This window comes from Cladosporium halotolerans (genome assembly GCF_011745625.1).
Source record: "Cladosporium halotolerans strain TM138-S3 chromosome Unknown Sca15, whole genome shotgun sequence".
Taxonomy (NCBI): Eukaryota; Fungi; Ascomycota; class Dothideomycetes; order Cladosporiales; family Cladosporiaceae; genus Cladosporium; species Cladosporium halotolerans.
This window is the reverse complement of record NW_027191466.1, coordinates 320,327-342,944: the sequence shown is the minus strand read 5'-3', so window position 1 is coordinate 342,944 and position 22,618 is coordinate 320,327. Positions and strand designations below refer to the sequence as shown.

Genomic DNA, 22,618 nt, shown 5'->3' with positions numbered 1-22,618 from the left:
TGGGATTATCGTTTGTATTTTCAGCACGCTGACCCCTGGCCGGGCTGTTCCCCGACCGCCGCATGCAGGCCTGAGATTGGGTCGCGGAGTGCATACGGTATGGTTATTGGAACGTTTCGTCTTGGCTACAGCTTGGAAAGTTCAACGCGTGCAATGCCCACCGCGAATTAGCCCGACACCCGTCCAAAGTCTCGCCTCTGGGAGCCCAACAGGCAGAAATGCGCTTGCGGCGTACCATGTATGAGCGTCGAATCATCATGCTCTCCCTCCGGATAAGGGCGTTTCCAGCGCTTCCGTACAGCGTAACCGGTTCATCTGGAGATCTAGACCGAGGTATTTCACAGGATATACCGGAATCCGACGTCACCTTCCTCTCTGTCGAGCTTCTCGTTCTCTTTCTTCAGCCAAAAGCGCAGAGCCAAGGACGCAGAAGCGCAAGTGACAAGGGCAACGGTCAATACAATGCAGCCCTTTCGGTATAGTCTGAATGCAAGGGTTATTAGCAGCTTATTTGTGTGAAGCGAGAGAAAGGTCTACCCACGGTGCATCAGCTGAAGGATAAAGGTACGCGGAGCTGATATTCGTCGCATTCGCCACAGCGGTGCAGATTGCCACGGCCACACCACGCTTCGCCTTGGGTCTTGGGATGGTCGAAGAGATCCACGCCAGGATCAATTGGAAGATCGAGAAGGAGCCCATGGCCTGGAGAAACATGGCCTGAATCATGCGCTTGTTAGAGATTTGCGCTCGCTTGCGGTTTTGACGTTACTCACGAAGTACCGGGCACCGAGATTGTGCGTCGTTGTCGAAAGGATCTGACCCACTACAGAGATCGCCGCTCCTGTCACAATGTGATACGACCTCTCCTGCGTCTTGCCGCTGTGCCACGAGTTGAGTAGCGAGAAGATGCAAGCGAGGAAGTATGGTGGTGATGTGAGCAGCAGGGTCTGGACTCGGGGGTAGCCCAGCGTCTGGACGATGGATGGGAAGAAATCTTGGTCGCAACGTCAGCTGCTGATACTTATGGCAGCCCTGAAGCATATCAAGTCAGGTGCGATACTTACAAGTGAAGCTCATGCTGATCACAGCGCACGTCAAAATCAAGACCAGCAGCCAAGTCTTGGGATCCGCAGCCGCTTGTTTCAGGCCTATGAAGACCGACTCTTCGACTTCATCCTTGTCGCCGTCGCATTCGCGGGACAGGCGGTACTGTGCGAGAGCGCGCTCGGCCTCGTTCAGCCACTTCGTGTTGCTGGGATAGTTAGGTAAGAGCGGGTAGGCGAAGAAGCCCAGGACGACGGTGATCGCGCCCTCGACGATGAACATCCATCGCTGTCAGGATGCGCTGATTAGCAACACAAGTCTTGAATGCAATGGTGCTCTCTGGATCGTACCCAAGATTGATACCCGCCCAGGCCATCCATGCCATCAAGGATACCAGCTGCGATGAGGCCGCCGAATGCCGACGCAAGCGTATAGCCAAGGTAAAATATGGCGATGCGAAAAGGCAGCTCAGTCTTCGTGTACCATGCGGAGAGGAAGAAGATGGCTCCGACAAAGTACGGCGCCTCAGTAACACCGCACAGGAACCGCAGCGCCACGAGGCCAGAGTAATTCTGCACGAAGCCCGTCGCGCCGGAGACCTGATCACGGTCTGTAAGCCACGACATCACAATCCTCTCGGCGGGTGTTGGTGGTACATACCAGCCCCCAAACGATCACCACCGTCGGCAAATACAAATTCGGCCTCAGCAGCGAAAGCATCATGTTCGACGGTATCATCATCGAGATGTAACCAGCTGTTTCATCGCTCAAGTCAGCTACGTCCACTCCCCTATTACACCCATCAATCAAAAGCAACAAAAAACATACCCCAAAGCACCATCAACGCGGTCTGGTACTGCGTGTCCGACATGCCCAGCTCGGCTTCCAGGCCGCCCAGCCGCGCGTTGGCGATCGTGTTGCGGTCAAGGATGTTCATGATGAACAGCACGACGAGGATGGGGAGGGTGCGGAAGTCGATGCGGCGGACGATGGTTTTCTCCATCGCCGCGAGCTCGGGGGGCGTGAGTTGGCGCAGGATCTCGGGGAGTTCTTCGCCGGGCTGTTGTGGCTTGTCGGTGGTGAGCTCGAGGTGCGAGAGGTGGTCGGCTGGGGTTTTGATGTCGGGATCTGTTTTTGGTTGAGCCATTTCGTTTAGATTCAATCAGTACCTCAGTAAAAGTGATCCGTGAACAAACCACGACGGACCCAGCTGAGGCGAATATACATATAATATGTCCAGGCATGCATGCGTGCACCTTTCGGACCTTCATTACGCCGCGATACCGGAGCCGTTCGCCGACTTCGTCGAACTCAGCTAAGATCCCCAAGACTCACAAGCCCGCGTGCATTTGGTTTACCAAGGTTATGATATGCGCGACAGTGCATATAGGTCTTCATACTGTACCCCTCGCATGTTTTCTCCGCACGCCAAGTGATGGCTCGAGACGGGCCTTCGTGGTCAGTTCTGAGGAGGCATGTTTTAGCTTTGACCTGTATAGGAAATGGCACAGTGGCTGTTGGATCTGGAAGGATGGTTTATGATTGAGAAAACAGTAGTCTATCGTGTATTGTTTCGGTATCTGTCACGCCAATGCGTCTATTATGTATCTGTTCAAACACAAGCGCCGAGCGCCTGATGCAATTTTACAGGGAGTAAGAGATAGAGGGGGGAACCTAAGCGAAGGCCAAAAGGCATAGCGCCAGGGCAACGAAAGTGAAGACCGCCTCGCAAGACACGCGGCCGGCGGCGGACGTCGAGGAAGAAGAAGACGACGCCTTGCCGCCGGCGCCGGAGCTAGGAGCGGGTTGCTGGACGGGCTCGTCCGGCTGTTCAGGGAGAGCGCTGGGGCTAGCAGCACTCGCTGGCCGTCAGGCGTCGGGCCTCCAGCCGGTGGGGACGTCCTTGCTGAAGAGCGCGGCGCGGCCCTCCTTGCCCTTGAAGACCTCCTCGGCGTCGTGGCCCGCGTCCTCGACGACCGTCAGCCGCGTGTTGATCTTGTTGTTGGACACGTCAGAGTAGTCCGGCAGCTCGTCGAAGGTGCCGGGGAAGCCGTCGAGGTTCTCGTTCGTGCGCGCCAGCATGTTAATGTACTGCCACCAGATCAGGTTGCGGTCGCGGCGCTTGGTGCCGCCCTGCATGCGCGCGGCGCATAGCGTGTCGCCGGCGGCGGCGGTGTCGTCGTAGCCGACGATGGAGACGACATCGCGCGATATGTACTGCTGGAAGTATTCCTTGGCCGTCTTCAGGCCGTCCGCCGTGCCCTTGAACTCGTTGAAGCCGTAGCGCCAGGTGTTGTAGTACTCGCACTCGTCGCGGCTGGGGAGGTCCTCGCCGCCCTTAACGGACTGCGGGCGGTTCCTGGTGAAGTAGGCGGCGGTGGAGGCGTCGCCGTGGATGTAGCGAATGTGCGCGTTGCCCTTGGCTGGCGTCTTAGCGACCATCGCGTAGCGAACGTTGAGCTGAGCACCACCTCCGTGTCCGACGACAGTGATGTTCTGCATGTTGGGGTACTTGTCGTCGTCGGAGAACTCGTCAACAAGCGCGTCCAGCGCGTCAAAGGAGGTCAGCTTGGTGTCGTCCGGGTGGATGGCAGGGTCGCCAGCTTGCCACGCGTTGACGTCGTCCCAAGCAAGCATGTTGTCGGTGTACTGGCCAGAGTTGAGCTTCTTGGAGAAGAACTGAGGAGCAACAACGATAGCATCGTCATCGGCGCCGGGGATGTTGTCGTCGATGGCGGATTGAAGGATGTCGTTCATCGTGGTCCAGTAGCTGTCGCCGTCGCGAAGCTTGCCGTGGAGGATAATGTAGGCATGTTTGGCGTGCTCGTTGTCGGCATTCTCGCTCCAGAAGGTAGCAATCTCCTCGCCGTCGTTTCCGAAAGGGAAGCCAGAGAAGGTTGAGCCTTTGGGGGCTTCAATGTCGTCGTGCCTCTCGCCCTCGTTGTTCGAGTCGTCGATCTGGGTACGGACGTCGCGTGCTTCGACAGGAATGGCATTGGTTGCCTGAGTCTCAGCGAGTTTGCCGACCTGCGGAGCTGCTGCGACTGGGGCAATGAAAGATGGGACGGCTGTGAGGACGCTCAGTAGGGACAGGACGCCCGGCGAGGCCGCGGCATTCAGCTTCATGATTGCGTGTGGACCAGAACAACGACGGGCTCTGGTGAAAGGAATGTGGTTGAAGAAACCAGAAGGGAATGCCTCTCAAAGACACTCAGCGAGATAGGAAAAACAATGGATGATAGATCAGGATGTTATCCGACTGGCCATCTCCTAGTCGTGCTCTACCGCGCGGCATAACACCAAACCTTATACGCGCAATTTGATGTGCGATTGGCGGCCGATCAGGGAGAGCGAGGAAGGTCGGCGAGCAACAGTGCGGTGGCTGAGCCTAATGCGATGGACATGAAACACAACAGTCGAGCAGAACCACTCACAGGCTGTCACAGCAGGCGCGGCGGCGCTGCCTCCATCGACGTTGAGCCGCAAGTGACATGCCACGGGCCTCGGATCGTCGTCAGAAAACCTAATGTGCGCCCTCCCACGCGTGACGAAGTGCAGCGGCCGCCGCGTCAGTGGCGCTCGAGCATGTGGTATAGCAGTTTGGCGCTCTGTGCATTTCTGCAATCAGACACCGTGCTGTATAGCAGACTGCTGATATACGAAAGGGTCTCTCTCGCGTGGTGTCGAGCCGCCAGAAATGTTGGGGAGTGTCGCAGTCACACGCCTTAGCGGCCTGGGGTGTGTGTGTGGATTAGATTGCCGTGCCGCTCGGGCAAGTGTCGGCGCACGACTCTGCGGAGGCTCTCCGTGCCTTGTGCCTGGAGCGAACCGGACCGTTGCTTCACTATGACACTCTGGGACTCCACTCCGGCGATGTGACGATACACTAGGCAGGTAGAGGCGTTTCTAGCGGAGGGCGTTCCTGGCGTACCTGAGCACCTGAGCTGCAGACGATCTCGCGCTGTCGCTGTCGTCACAACCCCTGGTGGCGCTCTACCCAGAGAGTGGTACATCAACAAAACGGCGCAGATCCCACTGAAGTCGAGATAAGAGTTGGAGGCGTAAACCTTCGGAAGTGTTTCACAAGATTGCGTCTACCGGCCAATGTCTCAGTGAAACCTCCGCACACCATGTGCTTGCCGAAAGGGGACAGGTCACTCGACCACCACCACCACGAACATGAATTGCGAGCGAACGCCTACAGTGACAGACCAAACGATGTTGCTGATCAGCCGCACTCCTGTCAATCATCGCGCTTTGCCCAAATGTCGCAACCAGCGTGCCAGCGCACCTCTTGCACGGCCATCAGGTCCGCTTCACGACGGCCATACTTCGTGATGCGCTGTGGTAGGTAGGTCATGAGCGCATCAAGTGACCGGTGTTTGGGGGCAAACGATCGGAGATGACCACAACTGCAGTACCCTTTCAGACGCTTGAGCTCGTGGCGTCTTTTCTGAAGCTGTGATTTCTCTCGGACGTGCCTATGGATGGGCTCCCTCCTTAGCGTGAGCTTTTCCCGGAACGCCTCCGAATGCTTCCAACATGGCGGGGATGCCTACTCAGCGGCTTTTGCTGCAGTTGTAAGGTCTCGCGTGCACAGTGGATTTGTCTCAACTCGAGACAGACCTGATTTCCGGCGTGCACTTCTCTGAGTCAGGCAAACAAAGAGGCAGACACCTTCCCCGTCACATCTCTCAGTTCAATGCCTGGTCGTGTGGGTTGCATTGAGCTCGACCTCTAGGTTTCCCAGAATCATTCTTTGAGTAGGATTTTCGGGCGCGCGGAGCTCGGATGGATGTCTTCGGACATGAACAAGTCATTCCTCATGTCTAGGAACGTGAGGCGGATCCTCGTCGCACCTCTGTGCAACTTCTGTGGCAGAAGCATCACCACCGGCTTTGTGGGCATTGCCAACATCAGCACGACGACACGATACCTGCCCAACTCCGACCAAAGCATTGCGAATGTGCTGAAGATCTACGCGCCACGTGGCGGTGAGGGCGTTGATTTCTTCTCGCCGTAGCGCTGCCTCCGCTGAGAGCAAGCCAGCGAGCCCAGTTAATGCTCCGTCAGTCGAAGACGAGTGGACATTAAACATAATTGTCCCAAACTACCATGCCGCCGAGCCGGGGCTCCGAGCATTTCACCTGAAGAGACTTCGTACCAGTTCCTGAAACGCAGCAAACTGTAGGGCCTGCGCGTCAGCAAGAGAACCCTGCGAGGTGCCCAGATTCACGGACGGAGTTGATCGCGTCGTGTGCGGCGAGGCTGCGGCCTTGCGATTGGCCTTGTCGAGGGAGAGGTATGGCAACTTGTGTGCGGTGTACGCGCTGCCTGAGAGAAGGGGATGTGCGATTTGTGTGAGGAAGGGCGAGTTGTGTGCGCGTGGAATATGTGCAAAAAGCTGGCGACAGATGCAAAAGATGCTTTAGCGATACAATCGCTCCAGTGCATGCTGAGGTAGTGCTGGCCCAGTCCCATCGCGTAGCTAAGTCAACAATGAATATGGGTAGACCCCTCGTCGCATCTAAACTTATATCAGCGCCATGAGAGATGCCATAGCTCGGTGCCCAGTGAGCTGAATTCGACTCACACAAATCTCGCTCCGAGCAACAAACGATACCATGAGCTGCTACCATCAGCTTCAGGATACTCAAACGCAAATGCCACACGGAGAGAGTGATGGACTACACAGCATGTGAAAGCCTCCAAACTCCCAGCACTCGGCGCAAAAAACAACACCACGGGCAACTATCATCAGCCATAGCCTATTCAAACACAATCACAAAGCGGAGAACATGAGAATCAAGAAAGCCATCAAGATCGGGTCTGGGAATGTCTGTTTCATTCATCAAAAAGCTAGCTAAAACCAAGGGCGCATGGGGTCCCGTTCGGGGGTACCAGCGGGGCTTAAGCCCACCGGTCTCTTCCGTACTGAGGCCCTGTCAGGCGGGTAGGACACCGGCGACCAGCGCCGGTACCGCCTACCCGCCTGCGGGAGTCACCCCATGCGCCCGACGACTGCGCTCACATGTCCATCAGGACCTCTCCGGACTCCTGCCAGTGGTCGAACGTCTTTGTGAAGATGTCGACGGCGGAGTCTCTCCTGGCGAATTGCTCCGAGTCCTGCGTCGGTGGCAGCTCGGGCCAGTCTTCGAAATCAATTTCTGAACCGCCAGCTGAGGTCGTGGCTGGTTCGGGGGTCGGCGGGGCGGCGGCGGCGGCGAGCGGCGCAGCGGCAGCGAAGGGGGCGGTGGCAGCCAGAGGGGCGGCGGCAGCAGCGAGTGGGGCGGCGGCAGCGAGGGGAGTGGCTGCAGGAAGCGGGACGGGGCTGGTCGTGGTGCCGTCGTCGAGGTTGTCGGTGAGCTCTGCGCTCTCGTCGACCTCCATTTCGTCCTCGGAATCTCCCTCCGGAACTCTGAAACAACCCTCGGACTCTCCCAGACGGTTGTGTGGAATGACCTTCAAATGGTCAAGCTTGACCCTCTTGGTCTTGCGCGGCTCGCGGGCGGCCTCAGCGTCCTCCTCGGCCTGGAGCTTGGCGATCTGCGCCTCCAAGGCCTCCTTCTGCCGTCTGAGGAGCTCGATCTCTCTCAGACGCTCGAGTCGCTTGTCGGCGTTCTTGTTTCGCGGCCGCGGCGGAGCGGCGGAGCGGGCCCAGGCTGGGCGCATGTGAGGGGGCGCGTCCTTCATCGACATGGCGCCGGCACGTTTGGCGGCGGCGGCTGCTTCGGCCTGGCGGCGCACTCTGGCGGCTTCTTCTTCTGCTTGGCGCTGCGCTCTAGCGGCGCGCGCATCTTTGATCATCCTGCGAGCTTTGGACGCAGTCGGTGTCGCTGAGCCGGGCCTAGTAATGGTCGCCGGTCTCGCTGGTGTTCTCTGCGCCGGCGTCTTACTATGCGCCGCGCTTGATTCTGGGGACTCTTGTATGCTGGTCAGTGCCGGCAGTCCCGTGATGTCGCTGGCAGAGCGCTTGCGCTTGCTGCCGGTCTCCTCCTTCTGCTCCGTCGTGTTGTCGCCATTCTTGATGGCCTGGCCGATCTCGTGGTTCAGCTGGTGCTGCAGCTCGGCGTGCCTCTGCAGCTGGATGAGGTCGATGCGCGCGTCAGTAAGGCGCGCGTCGCTCGACAGAGAGGTTGTCGGTCGCCTGAACGGCGAGATGGTGGCCATCAGGCGGCCGAAGAAGCCCCGGGGCCGCGGCGTGGGCGGCTGCTGGGAGGGCGACGGGTACGTGCCCGGCCCCGGTTTGGTGACCTCTTCGGCCGCCTTGCGTGCGGCGGCGAATCTGGCCGCGTTCTCGTGGAACAGCGAGTCTTTCAACTTGCTGCGTTTTTTCGGTGGCTGGGCGACCTCCTCCTCCTCGTCGCTCTCTGCGACAGACCCGCAGTATTGGCGCTTGGGCAACCCAGGCGCGAGGGCGAACGAGGAGGGAGGCAGGCCCTCGGCGGTGGTGTTGGTGCTGGCGGCGACGGCGGCGACGGCGGCAGGAGGGGGAGCTGCGGCGGCGGCAGGGAGAGCGGTGGCTTCGGCGGCGGTGGGCGGCGGCGGCGGCGAGAGGTCGCGCGAAGCGCTGCGCTTGCGCGTGGTGGCCCCGAGGGGCGAGGCGAGGGCCGCTCTCTGGGAGCGGGTTGCAGGGCGGGACGACATGGTCGCGGGAGGTGGTGGTGCTCTGCGATGTCGTGATGTCGTGTCCGAGGAAAGAAATTTTTCAGCGCGAAGCGGGCTTCTTATGTGCGCGGGCTTGGCGCGCGCGGGGTCTTGTGATTGTGCGCGCTCGTGATTGTGGGTGATTGCGCAGGCAACAAGGCGTCTCTCAATGGAAGGAGCGCCCTCGAGTGTTCATGGTGAGGAAGGTACGAGCACCTCGAAGCTGAGAAAGACTAGCGCAGCCCGGCCGGCACGGGCCTTGAGCGCCGCGAACCCTGTCCGTGCGCACTCTCCAGGGTGCTGCTACCGGCTGTCGCGTACCGAGCTGCTACGATCGCCAAGTCTTAGATGCTTGTAAACGCTCGCGTGGCCGACCTCTCTTTCGCATGCTGCTGTGATGCCAAAGATACGACTTACATAGGTGATTCCAATGACGTCCTGTATGCTTCTGAAGAGCCTGCTTCTGCAAGTGTTTCCTCCACCTTGCCGGTGCTGCGATCAACCAGACCCTGGACATGATACCGAACAACGAATTTGAGACTTTTTATTGGCTCAACAATGCGCGACGCTATTCTCAGTACCCTGTCTTTAATACCAGTATGGCGGGTCAGGGTGGTCGCACCACATGGGATGCTATCATGGCGGGAGCGTCATAGCTCTCAATCAGCTTCTATTTCCCTTGGGCTTTTTCCATCTGTACAAGGAACAAGCCATACCCTTCCCACCACAGAGCGGATCCATCTTCCCAATTACCTGCCAACTACCACTGTGGCGGTTCCGGAAGGCCGCACCACATGGCACACTTATCGTGGTGGGGACGTCATAGCTCTCAATCAACTCCTGTTTCCATTCGGCTATCACCTTTTGTACAAGAAACACCCCATGCCCTCCTCACCGCAGAGATCCCATCGTTCCAATCACCTCGCTGTAAGCCCAACCTTCGCCCCCTCCAAATTCACACACGTCAGCGCAATGCTCTCCTGCCACACGTCCACCGGGTCCCTGCTCTCAATACCCGAGAAAGCCTGACAAAGCCTCACAGTCGTATAGCTAGCCTCCGTCAGCGCGAACTGCTGGCCTAGACAGATGCGCGCGCCGCCGTTGAACGGGAGGTACTCCCAGCCGGGGCGCAGACCCTTCTTGCCCGTCGCGGGGTCGTCGAGCCAGCGCTCCGGGCGGAACTCTTCGGCGTCGGCGCCGTAGAAGTCCTGCCGGCGGTGCATGCCGTACACGGTCCAGCCGACGACTTGGCCTTTGGGGACGAAGAGGGGCGATGTGCCGTCGGGGCCGCCGCCGACGGGGAGCGTGGTGTCTTCTTGCGCTTGGCGGGAGTTCTGAGGCACGACTGGGTAGAGGCGGAGGGACTCGTTGAGGAGGGCGCGGACGAACTTGAGCTCCTTGAGTTGCTCGAAGGTCGGGTGGGCTCCGTCGAGGGTGGCGACTTCGGCTTGGATCTTGGCCCAGAGGTCGGGGCGCTTGGAAAGGGTCCACCATACGTTGGTCAGGAGAGAGGCGGTCGTGTCACGGCCGGCGAGAAGGATGTTGAGCAGTTCGCTGCGGATGCGAGTGCGGTCGTTGGTCTGGCTGACGAGCTCGTCGATGAAAATATAGCGGTCGGACTTCTCTTCGCTCTGCTTCTGGCCGCGCATCTGATCGCGCTTGGCGCAGCCCTTTTCGACGTAGTAGTCGACAAACTTGTGCACGAATTCCTGGTCCTTGGTCGAGTCGGACTCGCCGAAGAGGAACGGGAACCATCTGACCCAGAATCCGAAACGAGCGCGCATGGCAATGAATTCCTGACTGCGGTTGAAGGCTGCCGCGAAGCCTTCTTCGCTGTCGCGGGTGAGGGAATCCGTGCTCTCGCCAAAGAGGAATTCGGTTGCAGAGTCCATGGTCAGGCGGAAGAAGTAGTCGGCGAGATTGACCGTGCTGCCATCCTTAGGGAGCTTCGAGAGCAGATGCGCGACGTGTCTTTCGAAGGTCTTCACATCGCCGACCTGGCTCCTCACGAAGTTGGGACGCAGCATCTCGCGCGAGTGAGCCCAGTCAGCGCCATCATTTGTGAAAATACCTGGGCAGGAAATCTCAGTACCAAGCATGTGACGTATCGCGGCAAAAACCTAGACATACCATCACCCAGAAGCGGCTTGAAACTGGTCTTCCTCCTCTCGCCCAAGCCCCATTTCTTGTGCTCGAGCGCCTGAATGACCTTCAGATTCTGCGGCTCCTGCGTCATGACCATGGACCGTCCGAGGACTACAATCTCGTAGGTAGACAGACCAGAAATCTGGAAACGCTCCGTGCTACGCCTCAGCATGCGGTGCTCACGGAACGCCGTCATGGCGTCGCGGAACATGTCGAAGCCATAGACGCGATCCCATTGCGGGTAGTGACGAGCTGATTGTGCGCCGGTTGCCTGCTTGAGAGCCGCGCGAGAGCGAAATTGCACCAATTTCTGCGCGAGTGTGTAGAGGATGAGAATGGCGGCCAGGAAAACCGAGGCCTTCGCAAGGTGCGGGAAACGGTCAGCGAACCCCATGATGGTCGAATTCGAGCCGAGGATGATCTGCGCGAGAGCCGGTTCGCAATTGATCGCAGTGTTTCAGCTGGCCAGAGGACGCAAACCTTCGCTTGCCGGCCGTCGCGCCGATGTTATAATGAATTGAAAAGAACGACGGCAGCTGGGGAGTGCCACCGGAAGGGCCGACGGCGTCTGCAGACTAAAATATGACGTTCGCGATCGTCTCTTCCAACGCGGGCTCTCTGACTGGCTGCGCTAACGTTTGGTCTGTTCACTGCGACGACTCGAAGACGGGAACGCCAGCTCTGATAGGAAGCCGCAGTAGCCGTTGCCGGAAGATGCGGTCCACTTCACCAAAAGGGCAGTTCGCGCCACCGCTGCCAAGTGACAGCAGTGTACATATGTGTGCATTTATCTTGCTGCCTGCGTGGCGATCCGGGCCAGCCACTTCTCATCTAACTGGCGCCCCTCGTTTAGCGGGACAGGAAAGATGAAAGTAGCTCGTCGGTAACTCCGGCAGGATGTAAAAGCACGTGCTGTCATTGGCTGCGCGCCACGAGGGCTTGCTGGTCCTGCAGGACGCCTTACATTTTTGTGCAACATCACACAGCTATTATGTTCGGCACATCCGCAAGTGCGCGGGGTGGTGGCAACCACATGTTCTGGATTTCTGAAAGATGAGATGTACACAAGGTGACCGCTACCTGTTTTGGGTGAATCGCTCTACTCGTCGTCATCCTCGTCCTCGTCATCGTCCTCATCGTCGTCTTCGTCCTCGCTGACCTCGCCACCAAGCTCCTTCACCTTCTCCTTGTACTCGTCGCGCTTCTTCTCAATGTCCTCGATCACGAGCACCATGTTCTCCAGCTCCTCCCTTGCCTCCTTCTCGGCGGCCTTCGCCGTCTCCGCAGCCTTGTTGGCAGCTTCAACCTCCTTCTTCGCAGCCTCGGCCTCTCCCTTGGCATTCTCGAGCTCTTTCTTCGCGGACTCGACCTCCTTCTTGCTATCCTCGAGCTCCGCCTTCGCAGACTCAACTTCCTTCTGACTAGCCTCAAGCTCCTTCTTCGCGGCCTCAGCGCTCTTAGCAGCCTCGTCGGCTTCCTTCTTCGAAGCTTGCTGGTTGCCCTTCTTCTTGCTGTTGCCGCTGTTGTCCTCGCTCGCTTTCTTCGCCTTCTCCTGCGCATCCTTAGCCTTCTTCTCCGCATCCTGAACCTTCTTCTCGGCCTCCTTGAGGCTCTTCTCCGAAGCCTCCTTAGCTTTCTTCTCCGCATCCTGCACCTTCTTTTCAGCATCCTTGAGACTCTTCCCAGACGCCTCCTTAGCCTTCTTCTCAGCCTCCCTCACATTCTTCTCCGCAGCCTCCTTCGCCAGCTTCGCCTTCTCAAGCGCCTCGCGAGAGCTCTCCTCGTTCTCAGCAAGGTTCTTCTCCGCGAGCGCCTTCGCCTCCTTCGCAGCCTTGACCTCGTCCTGCAGCTCCTTGACCTTGCCCGTGAGGTTCTTCGACAGCGCCTCGAGCTTCTCCGCCTTCGCAGCAGCCTCGCTGTCGCCAGCGGCCTTAGCCTCAGCCGCCGCCTTGGCAGCCTCGAGCTCTTTCTCCAGCCCCGCGAAACCCTCACGCTCGCTGGCGAGCTCCTGCTCTTTGCCCTTGATGTCCTCTCTGAGCTCTGCGAGCTGGCTTTGCAGCGCAGCGATTTCTGCATCGCGGTCAGCGAGCTGCTTGCGCGCTTGGTCGAGGCCACTCTCGGCCTGGCCGAGGCGGTCCTGCGCTTGCTGGTGCGCGCGCTCGAGGCCCTGGTGCGTCTTCGAGAGGTCCTGCAGTTTGCGGGCGGCACCTTGCTCGCGCAGCGTCAGGTCGGAGTTCTGCTGGCGCATGCTGTCGAGCTGCTGGCGCATGGCATCGGCCTGTTGCTTGGCGCTGCTGTGGCCGGTTTGCTCGGCCTTGTGCGCGTTGGTCAGCTCGGCGAGCTTGCGCTCGTAGTCTTTGGCGCGGCTGGCGAAGGACTGCTCTTGCTGGTCGCGGGCCTGGCGGGCCTGGCGATCGGCTTCTTGGCGGGCGGAGGCGATGGCGCGGGAGTGTTCGACGTTCAGGCTCTCTTTCTCGCGTTGGCGTTGGGATTGCAGCTTTGTGGTCTCCTCTTCGTGGCCCTTCTGCATGGCCTCGTTGATCTTTCGTAAGCGCTCCAGCTCCGCGCTCGCGGTCTGGTACTCCTTCTGTAACGATAGCTTGTCGTGCTCGGCTTGCTGGCTGGACTGCTGCGCATCCTGTTGGCTTTGCGACAGTGCGTCTTTGGCAGTCTGCACCTGTTGTCGCAGGTCGTCCAGAACATCGCGATCGACGCCAGCGTCAACGTCGCCGAAGGGCAAGACTTCGACGCCAGGGTCTTTGTCGATCGCTTTTCGCAGGCGAGGATATTCAGTCTGAAACAGATCGACGAAAGTCTCGTTGACGAAGACAGACTCGCCATCAGGCTCGTCAACGCCAAAGTCCCGGATGGAAGGGTCTCTCCGCAGCGCCAAGAGAGCATCGAGGTACTTGCCCCTGCCCATCTTTTGTGTGAGCAAAGGCGCGAGCGTGCGACGAGATATCGGTGAGTCTTTCGTGCTAAACTCATAGACTGTGCCCAGCAGTGAGGCGGATAGCCCAGCGATTACAGGGGGGCTCGCGAGCGAAGAGACGCTGGCCACCAATGCTTGTACGAGGCCTGAGCCTTCCGCGAGGAGATCGTTGACGCCGTCGGCAAACTCCCACAAGAAGATTGTCAGAGTGCTGGCGTAAGACACAATCACTCTCTCATCAGCCCCGGTCTGCATTGCATTCTCGAGTTGGCTGCCCAGGGCTTGCACGGCGGTGAGCACCTCCTCGCCTTCGCTCTCGTTGCCCTCTTTTACCGCCGCCAACGCCTTCTTGGCTTCGTGCTCGTCAGTGATGAGGTCTTGGACTATCCAACTAGCGAAAAGCACGCCCAGAGCGTCCGTGCCAGGTTGGAGAAGAGCGGTTACCACATTCGCAGCATCTTCGCCTTGCTCATAGCCGCCGATTGCGCGTTGTAGAAAATGATGTCTGATACGATCATGCTTGGCCAGATACGCTTGGATAAGAGCGCAAGCTGCGGCACGGAGTGATGCTTCGACCCGGGGTTGGTCCAGGGTCGAGTCTAGGAGGGCTTCGATGACATAGGTACGCTTCTTCTCCACGCTCGGCCTCGCGCTGTTTCGCGCCGATGCAGTGTTCGATCGCGAGCCGTTGGTCTGTGAGCCGACGGATGATGCGGTATCGCTGTCCGAGGGAAGGATAATCTGGAGTGCTGCGAATTGTTCCTGGATGGGGGCGTTGTTCGAAATCAGATCCGCCGTGGCTTTCAAAGCGGCTATTCTGACAGGTATAGGCAATCCGGGGTGGAAGCTCATGTCAAGTAAGGACTGTGCCGTGCCAGCTTTGAAGAAGGCGGCTTGGTTCTGAATCGTGCTGCTCTCACCACGAGCGAGGAATAAGCGTAGAAGTTGGAGTACTCCCCAGCCTGCCTTTTCTCTGCTTTCAGCGATGAATGGTGCTTCGGAGACTTCTGGAGGGAAGATCTCGCGCATCAGATGAGCAAAGTGGCCTACGCATCCGGACTCGCGGAACATAGCTGCGAAATTGTTAGTATGTCTCTTCTTCGATGCAGTTTCAGGCAGCCCATACTTTGGTTGCTCGCCGATCCTCGTATGAGGTTCGCCAGCAAGCTAAGACAATCCTGTCCAGCTATGCCTGCGTCCGCCAACCCACCCTCCATGCGGATGAGCGCGAAGACCTTGCCAAATACATCCTCGAAAGCGACAATCTTGCGGAGGTCCTCATTCGCGCCGCCCGTCAAGTCTACCAGCAGGAGTAGTCCTGCATTTCTTACAGCGTCCCTGGCATCGTCCAGTACTCCAACGACGCGGCTTGTGCCCAGAGGCACGTTGAGCACGCATTCTTGTAATCGCTCGGGTCGTGCGGCGCAAATGGCGGTCAAAATCTGTACGCTATAAAGTCGCGAATAGTAGTCGGCATACGGAGAGGTGGGATCGAGGAGGTTCAGGAGTAGGGATATGTTGTCTTGGCGCTGGCATTAGCTTAGCTCTAACATGTCCCATTGAATGATTATGAGTGGCCAAGTACATACCATTGAAAACTCGTCGGCCAAGAAGAACGCTATCTCGTCGCCAGCTTCGGGGCTATTGCTGTCCGGGTTGAACAGCATGAGTAGCGTTTCCATGACCAGCCTGATTGTGTCCACATCACCGCCCTCCTCTGCGCCATTCTCGTCTTCATCTTTGTCCTTGCTGCGTAGTGCCTCACCTAATCCATCACGGCGGAGGATGGTGATGAGTTCTCGAAGCGAACCGCTAGCGACTGAAGCAGGGTATTGTTTCGCGAAACTACGCAGACCTAGGATGGCCGCGCGACGATCCTCGAGGAGGGTTGCTGAGGAAAGCCTCCCACATAATGTCTCGATGGTAGCAGTAGCCGATTGAAGCGGCGGGGTCTTGAGCATCTTGTATTTGTTGTCGCCGCAAAGCAGCAGGTACGCGACCTAATTATTCCATCTCACACTGTCGCGCTCAGGAAGTTGTAAGTTGTACCTCAGGCATATTCCACATGCGTAGCTCCTTTCGGTCGCGTTACCCCGGATTTGACGCGCGACCCGAGCCTCTCCCGGCGCGCCAAATGCGTCCCAGTGGTGCATCAGCAGCATCTTCGCGACTGACGATGAGACTTCGAGCTTTCCCACCATCGACACTTTTCTTCCCGCCGGCGGCTTGTCAATATCCTTCCGCCAGGCACACGCTGCGTCGCAACATTCGCAGCTACCCATCTCTTTCTTCGCGCTCGCACGAGCTTGCGCAGTCCCCACTTACTACCTAGGTTCCTTTATTCGACAATCGTTACTTCTGCATTCGCATAAGGCTCCCAGCACACATCAACAGGCCGTCGCGCAATATTCGGCATACCACACTCGAATCGCAAACCTTGAGCGACCATGGGTGTCCCAGCCTTGTTCCGCTGGCTCAGCCAGAAATACCCCAAGATTATCTCGCCGGTGATCGAGGAGCTACCTGTCGAGGTCGACAACGGCGATGGCACACAAAGCGCAATCCCCATCGATGCGCGCAAAGCCAACCCTAATGGCGAAGAGATGGACAACCTATATTTGGATATGAACGGTATCGTCCACCCATGTTCTCACCCCGAGGACAGGCCGCCACCGGCCAACGAGGAGGAGATGATGATCGCTGTCTTCGAGTACACTGAGCGCGTGGTCAACATGGTCCGTCCCCGCAAGCTGCTCATGATCGCCGTTGACGGTGTCGCTCCTCGTGCGAAGATGAACCAGCAGCGATCGCGCCGTTTCCGTTCTGCGCAGGAAGCCGCGGAGAAGGATCAGGCTGTCGCCGAATACCATGCCATGATGAAGGCTAAAGGTCAGGCTGTGGAGGGCGAGGGCGAGGAGAAGCCCAAAAAGACGTGGGACTCCAACGCGATTACTCCTGGCACACCCTTCATGGACATCCTCGCAGCCAGTCTGCGTTACTGGGTGCAATACAAGCTGAACACCGACCCTGCTTGGGAAAAGCTCAAGGTCATCATCTCCGATGCAACCGTTCCAGGTGAGGGTGAGCACAAGATCATGAACTTCGTACGATCGCAGCGCAGCTCGCCTACGCACGATCCGAACACAAGGTAAGCTTAACTCATTCCTTTTGATTTCTGTAGCTTCTTTTTGCTGCGCTTGATCAAGTCAAACCTTTACTATGGCTGACCTTTCTAGACATGTCATGTACGGTCTCGATGCCGACCTTATCATGCTGGGCATTGCGACACACGAACCGCATTTCCGCATTCTAAGAGAAGATGTATTCGCAAACGACACAAAGCCAGGCCACTGCAGGAAGTGCGGCCAGCCTGGACACATGGCAGACAGCTGCCGAGGAACAGCGCCTAAGCCGGATGAGACTGCGAAGAAGCCGCTCAAGCCCTTTATTTGGCTTCACGTCAGCGTTCTTCGCGAATATCTTGCGATCGAGCTGAGTGTACCTAATACTGGCTTCGCATTTGATCTTGAGCGCGCACTCGATGACTGGGTCTTCATGTGTTTCTTCGTCGGCAACGATTTCTTGCCTCACTTGCCCTCCTTGGATATTCGCGAGAACGGCATTGATACGCTTATCGCAATCTGGCGTGACAACTTACCCATCATGGGTGGCTACGTCACGAAAGATGGGCACGTGGATTTGCCACGCGCACAGATTATTTTGGATGGACTCGCGAAACAGGAAGACGGTATTTTCAAACGCCGAAGACAGAATGAAGTCCAGAGAGAAGAAGCACAGAAACGCCGTGCTATTGCCAAGGAGCGTCGGGATGCTAACAAACGCCAGCGCTTCTCTGGGAACGGAGGTGACTTTGGGCCCTCTGGGTACGACGAGACCGTGATCACTCGAGGTCCTCGTGGTGGAATCAAGCGTGGTGAGCAAGCGCCAGATATCAACGCTCTGCCGACGTTCGCTCCCGGCGCCGCTCAAACGATGAACGACCCACGTTATGCCAATCGCCTCACACACGCCGACGTCGTCGGTCAGGCCAACATCGACAACAAGTCTGCTGCTGCTGCAATGAAAGAGAAGCTGGCGAACAGCAAGAAGCCGGCTGATAACCAGAAAGCCGAAGTCGACGCTCTGTTTTCCCAAAACGGCACATCCGGCGGCTCCCAGGTGCTCGGTAAGCGAGTGCGGGATATCGCTGATGAGGCCAAGGACGAGTTGAGCACCGCACCAACGACACCCGGCCGTAGCACGCCGGACAAGGAGTTTGCGGACCCAATGAACAAGGGAACTTCTGGTGCTCTCGGCGGAAACTCTGAAGATGTTGATGCCACGCCTGAAGACACTGTCAAGCTCTGGGAAGATGGTTACGAGGGTCGTTATTACGAGCAGAAGTTCCACGCTTCCCCAGACGACATCTCATTCAGGAATAAGGTCGCCAACGCTTACGTCGAGGGTCTGTGCTGGGTGTTGCTTTACTACTTCCAGGGTTGCCCCAGTTGGACCTGGTACTACCCTTACCACTACGCACCCTTTGGTGCTGATTTCAAGGACATCGGCAACCTTAAGATCGACTTCGAGAAGGGCAAGCCTTTCAGGCCGTACGAGCAGCTGATGGGTGTTATGCCTGCACGCTCTAACCACACCATTCCCAAGGTCTTCCACCCCTTGATGACGGACGACGACAGTCCCATCATCGAGTTCTACCCCGAAGATTTCGAGATCGACCTTAACGGCAAGAAGTTCAGCTGGCAGGGCGTGGCCCTGCTGCCCTTCATCGATGAAAAGCGCCTGCTTGAGGCTATGGGCACCAAGTACCCGCTCTTGACCGAAGACGAGGTGCGGCGCAACGAGTTCGGCAACGAAGCTCTGATCTTCAGCACCCGTCATCCGCTGTACAACGAAGTGGCTCAGAACTTCTACTCTAAGAAAGCAGGAGCACCTAAGTTCAAAATCGACAGCAAGATCTCGGAAGGCCTCTCAGGCAAAGCAGCCAAGTCTGAGGCGTACACTCCGAATAGCAGCCTTGAGTTCCCCCTCCCGACTACTCAGGAGAAGTTCACGCGGCTCGAGCAGGACGAGAGCGTGACTGTTCACTACCACATGCCCGAGTTAAGAGGCGTACACAAGAGCATGTTGCTCCCTGGAATTGTCTTCAACCCCAGCGCTCTCGACTACGACGACGTGCAGGCCACTCGCAACCGCGCCAATAAGACTGGCCGGAGCCACGGTGGCGTGGCACTCACGCAGAACGGCGGTCGCTCGGACGGTCAGAGAATCAACTACGCTGCCCGCGACAATGGGCCACCACAGAACGCCGGCGGCTACAACGCCCACAACGGCTATGGAGCAAACGGTGGCTACGGCTATGGCGCTCCCTCAGCACACCAAAGCAACTTCTCCAGCCTGCCCCCTGGCCTCGCCGCGCAGGCTGCTGCTCACGGTATCCAGAATGGTCCCCCTCCTGGCTTCCCCGCACAAGGCCCACCAAGAGGCGGGTACGGTGGGTACGACCGTGGCGGTCGTGGTGGCGGGTACGATTCGAGGCCCAGGCCTGATCAGCGCGGAGGATACGGCCAGGGCGGGTACGGGGGCGGCGGCTATGGCCGCGGAGGCTATGGAGGGTACTCTGGCGGAGGGTACTCAGGTGGAGGATATCAGGGCGGAGGCGGATATGGCGGCAATGGCTACGGAGGCGGTGGCTATGGAGGTGGCCGCGGCGGTGGAAGAAGGTATTAGGGAGTAATCGCTGGGGCATCCGTGCACAGCTACGGTGTGCCGTTGACGAAACGCATACAGTGATCTAGACACGCAGTGATCTAAAGTGCCTGAGCGCAGACAAGCCACAACTGCAGCACTTGCCCTGCCAGATCCACGTTTCGTTCCATTGACCGTAGGCGACGTGTAGCTGTCGTACTGTATCGAGACCTGCATGGGTCCCTTTGATCCACTTGTGCCGGGATCGCCGGCTTGGAGCGGGGATCGACAAACTGCCGGACGGCGTCTTGACGTCGCACAACCACAATCCCTTCACTTCACTCGTGACTTCGCCCAATGCTCGTCGTCATGTCTTGGGCTCATGTTTCCAACGACGGTGTCCGAGGCTAAGCATGCACCATTCGTCTGTGGTCCCAAGGTAACCTGCTTACATTACCCACCCGGGCTCGGACTCGGCATCAAGCCTCCACCTCAAGCCTCCACAGCGCCAGCCAGCGCAACATGCAGGCTGGCCCAATCGGTGTAATCGCGATCCTGCAGCTGTTGACATGGCTGCACGTAATACCGCCAAAGTTGATCTTGAATGTAAGCTAGTGCCTCGGAGGCTGTGGGCCGGGCCTACGGTCAGGGAATCTCTCAAGAGCCCAACCTCATCACTCGTAAGGGCCGCAAGTATCTGGACTTTCTTCTTCACATTTCCTTCCTTTGATCTTGCGGACTTTCGCTCAGGACTCCGATCAGCGCTTGCGCTCGTTCTAGTCCGCGCTACATGTACGCTTCTGCTGCTGGTCGGATGACGATAAGAGGCATGGGCGAGGTCTTTTGCCTGTAACTCTATTGACCGCCACATATCCGGAGAGCGGACTTCAGGCGAACGCCTACGACTGTCTGCTCAGCTCCACTCACTCTGCGGACTTCACATCACCTTCACTATCATGGACAGCGTCCACCCACCCTTACAGCCTCGCTGCGCCATCTGCAATGCTCCTCCCTTTCCCGAATGCCACCACGAGGGAGAGCGCTTGGAGCTGGCTCTACATCAAGCGCAAGATAGGTGGGCCGGAGTCCAGAGAATCAGGTAAGCATCACGGTCTCCTAGGCACCTAGAAAAAGCTAAGATTCCTTCCAGCGACTGGGTCCTGAACCAAGCCCGCCTCCAAGTCCTGCATCTCTTCGCGCGCGCCAAAGCTTCTCGACTCGAAGCTCACATCCAGTACCTGCACACGCTCCCCTACTACGGCTTGTGGCAACACTACAACGGCCGCCCGCCGCTGCCGCCGCGCGAATTTGCCTACTTGCAGGACCAGCTGAGGAACGCGGAGACGAATCTAAGAATAGGTGTCGACGCGGACTGGAGGAAGGCTTGCTTGATGTACCCGGAGATGTTGGACTACTTCTTCGGGCTGGTGGAGATTAATTTCCCGGACGAGAAGAGCGAGATGGTGGTGAGACCGCAGCCTGGGAGGAGGAGGGCTAGGAGAGACAGTGGGCACAGTGATAGAGGCAGTAGTAAGAAAGGAAGGGGGCGGGGCTGAAGTTTTCCTCTGGAAGTGCGGTTCTATACATGACGGGTGGCGTGTTGGCCAGGGTGGTATTGGAGCTAGTCGTCCTTCTGGGCTACCCTAGGACCTCGGATCGCCAATTTTGGCTGGACTATCAGATTACTCCTACCCGATTCCAGGAAAGTGAGATCGAGTTCAATCTCCTGAGATTTCTCATCTCCTCGTTTCCTTGACTCGCAACATCGAGACGGACGGCGCCAAGCCCAGAGACAACACCTCACGCCGATATTGGCGGCTACTCGCAGCGTCTCGCCACACCAGCCTCCCGTCATTCCATCGCCATCGACCTTGGCTCGGCAGGTCCTCCGAGCCTACTTGGCTGTTTTCTGTGCGACGACCGCGCCTATGGCGTCCTCGGCCGACCTGACGGCAACCCTGTACGACTGGCCTGTCAATCGAGTGGCTTGCTTTGACAGGCGGGAACGTGCCGGACGAACGGTTGTACAGAACAGCGGTCTAGCCGTCGCGGTGAACCAGTTCGAGGCCTTGATTGGCCGAGTGCTATTTCTTGCAGGGCGATGCGCCCCAGGAGGCCGTGCCTGAAACTAGTGCAGCGCAGGCATTCTTCCTTACATCTGCAGGACCGCCATGGGCCGCTTCAGCCTTGCAGTGGCGGTGACGAGTAGCCGATGTCAGGCATTGGACTCCTGCATTGATTTAGCCATCGCCTTCATGGACAGAAGCTGGCCGAGCGTCGCGGCAAAAAGCACCTCCTCGACTACGCAAGAGCTTGGGCGATGTGACCTCGGACATGAGTTCGAGTCACCTCTATTGACGGGAGTCGCTGTGCCAGCATCTGCGACATTGGCTCCCGTAGCCATCGGGAGATTTTCTCATTGGGCGCCATGCCCTGCTCTTGGAGCTCAAACCTGGCTCGGTTCACGGAACGACGCAGCAAGCACCTGCAGCTTCACGGCTCGTTGCAACAGGACCCACACAGCCCGTTCGTCAAGATCTGCAGACCCCATGTCGCAAAGATGCGAGAAATGCATACACGCCTTCGAAGTAGGCGTACCTGGACTCCGGCGCGTGGCGTCCCATAATCTTGCTTTGTCTGATTGTGACGAGCTTTCAGCCTCCAATCTGCCGAGCAAATGTTACGCCACCACCCTGAACTCCGAAAGTGTACTTCGACGTATCCGTGCTATCCCGTGCGGATGGTGCAGGGGCTTCAACCGTCAAAGGCTGTTGACGAGGTTCCACAATCTTTGAGCGCGTACTGTGGACGAGCGTGCGACAAGGTAACTATTGTGAGACTCCAGATTACGTGCTTTGGACTGTCATCGCACTATGCAATTGGCTATGAGCACCCTTCAAACCTCCAACCCAGCGTCACATCAATAGTCCTTCGGCTTCTCAAAAGTGGGACATTACACCCTGCCAAAACCCTCGTCTGACTTGAGGTCTTAGTATCGCCACTTACCCACGAGCCTAGACCTTTCCACGCACGTAGCCTCGTGCATCTGGATCAGCGTCAAGTGTTCCAAAGCTACAATTACGGACAGGCCTATACTTAAGGCTGAGATCGCATGAGTCTAGCGCAAGCAAGCGCTCAAGACGT

General features: G+C 58.0%; 6 protein-coding genes across 6 annotated transcripts; 2 read left to right on the top strand and 4 right to left on the bottom strand.

Annotated features, from left to right (window-relative positions):
- Window positions 1-338: 338 nt before the first annotated feature.
- Window positions 339-2,191, bottom strand: WHR41_05492 (uncharacterized protein; the record flags this gene model as incomplete). Its single annotated transcript, XM_069374097.1, has 7 exons — window positions 339-483; window positions 542-717; window positions 774-994; window positions 1,065-1,332; window positions 1,395-1,643; window positions 1,705-1,799; window positions 1,873-2,191. 7 exons carry the CDS (start codon window positions 2,189-2,191, stop codon window positions 339-341), a joined length of 1,473 nt encoding a protein of 490 aa, XP_069229461.1.
- A 722-nt stretch (window positions 2,192-2,913) lies between these two features.
- WHR41_05491 (uncharacterized protein) lies at window positions 2,914-4,170 on the bottom strand (the record flags this gene model as incomplete). Its single annotated transcript, XM_069374096.1, has 1 exon — window positions 2,914-4,170. The coding sequence occupies one exon, from the start codon at window positions 4,168-4,170 to the stop codon at window positions 2,914-2,916; it is 1,257 nt and encodes a 418-aa protein (XP_069229464.1).
- A 5,347-nt stretch (window positions 4,171-9,517) lies between these two features.
- Window positions 9,518-11,683, bottom strand: WHR41_05490 (uncharacterized protein). The gene is made up of 2 exons (XM_069374095.1): window positions 10,822-11,683; window positions 9,518-10,762 (listed from the first exon to the last, which is right to left on the bottom strand). Exons 1-2 carry the CDS (start codon window positions 11,228-11,230, stop codon window positions 9,609-9,611), a joined length of 1,563 nt encoding a protein of 520 aa, XP_069229463.1. The 5' UTR covers window positions 11,231-11,683; the 3' UTR covers window positions 9,518-9,608.
- A 252-nt stretch (window positions 11,684-11,935) lies between these two features.
- WHR41_05489 (uncharacterized protein) lies at window positions 11,936-15,729 on the bottom strand (the record flags this gene model as incomplete). Its single annotated transcript, XM_069374094.1, has 3 exons — window positions 11,936-14,841; window positions 14,895-15,297; window positions 15,358-15,729. 3 exons carry the CDS (start codon window positions 15,727-15,729, stop codon window positions 11,936-11,938), a joined length of 3,681 nt encoding a protein of 1,226 aa, XP_069229364.1.
- A 208-nt stretch (window positions 15,730-15,937) lies between these two features.
- WHR41_05488 (uncharacterized protein) lies at window positions 15,938-19,516 on the top strand (the record flags this gene model as incomplete). Its single annotated transcript, XM_069374093.1, has 2 exons — window positions 15,938-16,916; window positions 17,005-19,516. The coding sequence occupies exons 1-2, from the start codon at window positions 16,216-16,218 to the stop codon at window positions 19,514-19,516; spliced, it is 3,213 nt and encodes a 1,070-aa protein (XP_069229365.1). The 5' UTR covers window positions 15,938-16,215.
- Window positions 19,517-20,430: 914 nt separating this feature from the next.
- On the top strand, window positions 20,431-21,502 carry WHR41_05487 (uncharacterized protein; the record flags this gene model as incomplete). Its single annotated transcript, XM_069374092.1, has 2 exons — window positions 20,431-20,573; window positions 20,625-21,502. The coding sequence occupies 2 exons, from the start codon at window positions 20,431-20,433 to the stop codon at window positions 21,028-21,030; spliced, it is 549 nt and encodes a 182-aa protein (XP_069229362.1). The 3' UTR covers window positions 21,031-21,502.
- Between the last annotated feature and the right edge of the window lie 1,116 nt (window positions 21,503-22,618).

Bases quoted from the DNA above. Each gene is read 5' to 3' on its own strand.
- WHR41_05490 (XM_069374095.1), bottom strand. From the start codon at position 11,230: ATGGGGTTCGCTGACCGTTTCCCGCACCTTGCGAAGGCCTCGGTTTTC. The intron at 10,763-10,821 runs GTATGTCTAGGT...TTTCCTGCCCAG, and splicing joins CAAGCCGCTTCTGGGTGATG to GTATTTTCACAAATGATGGC.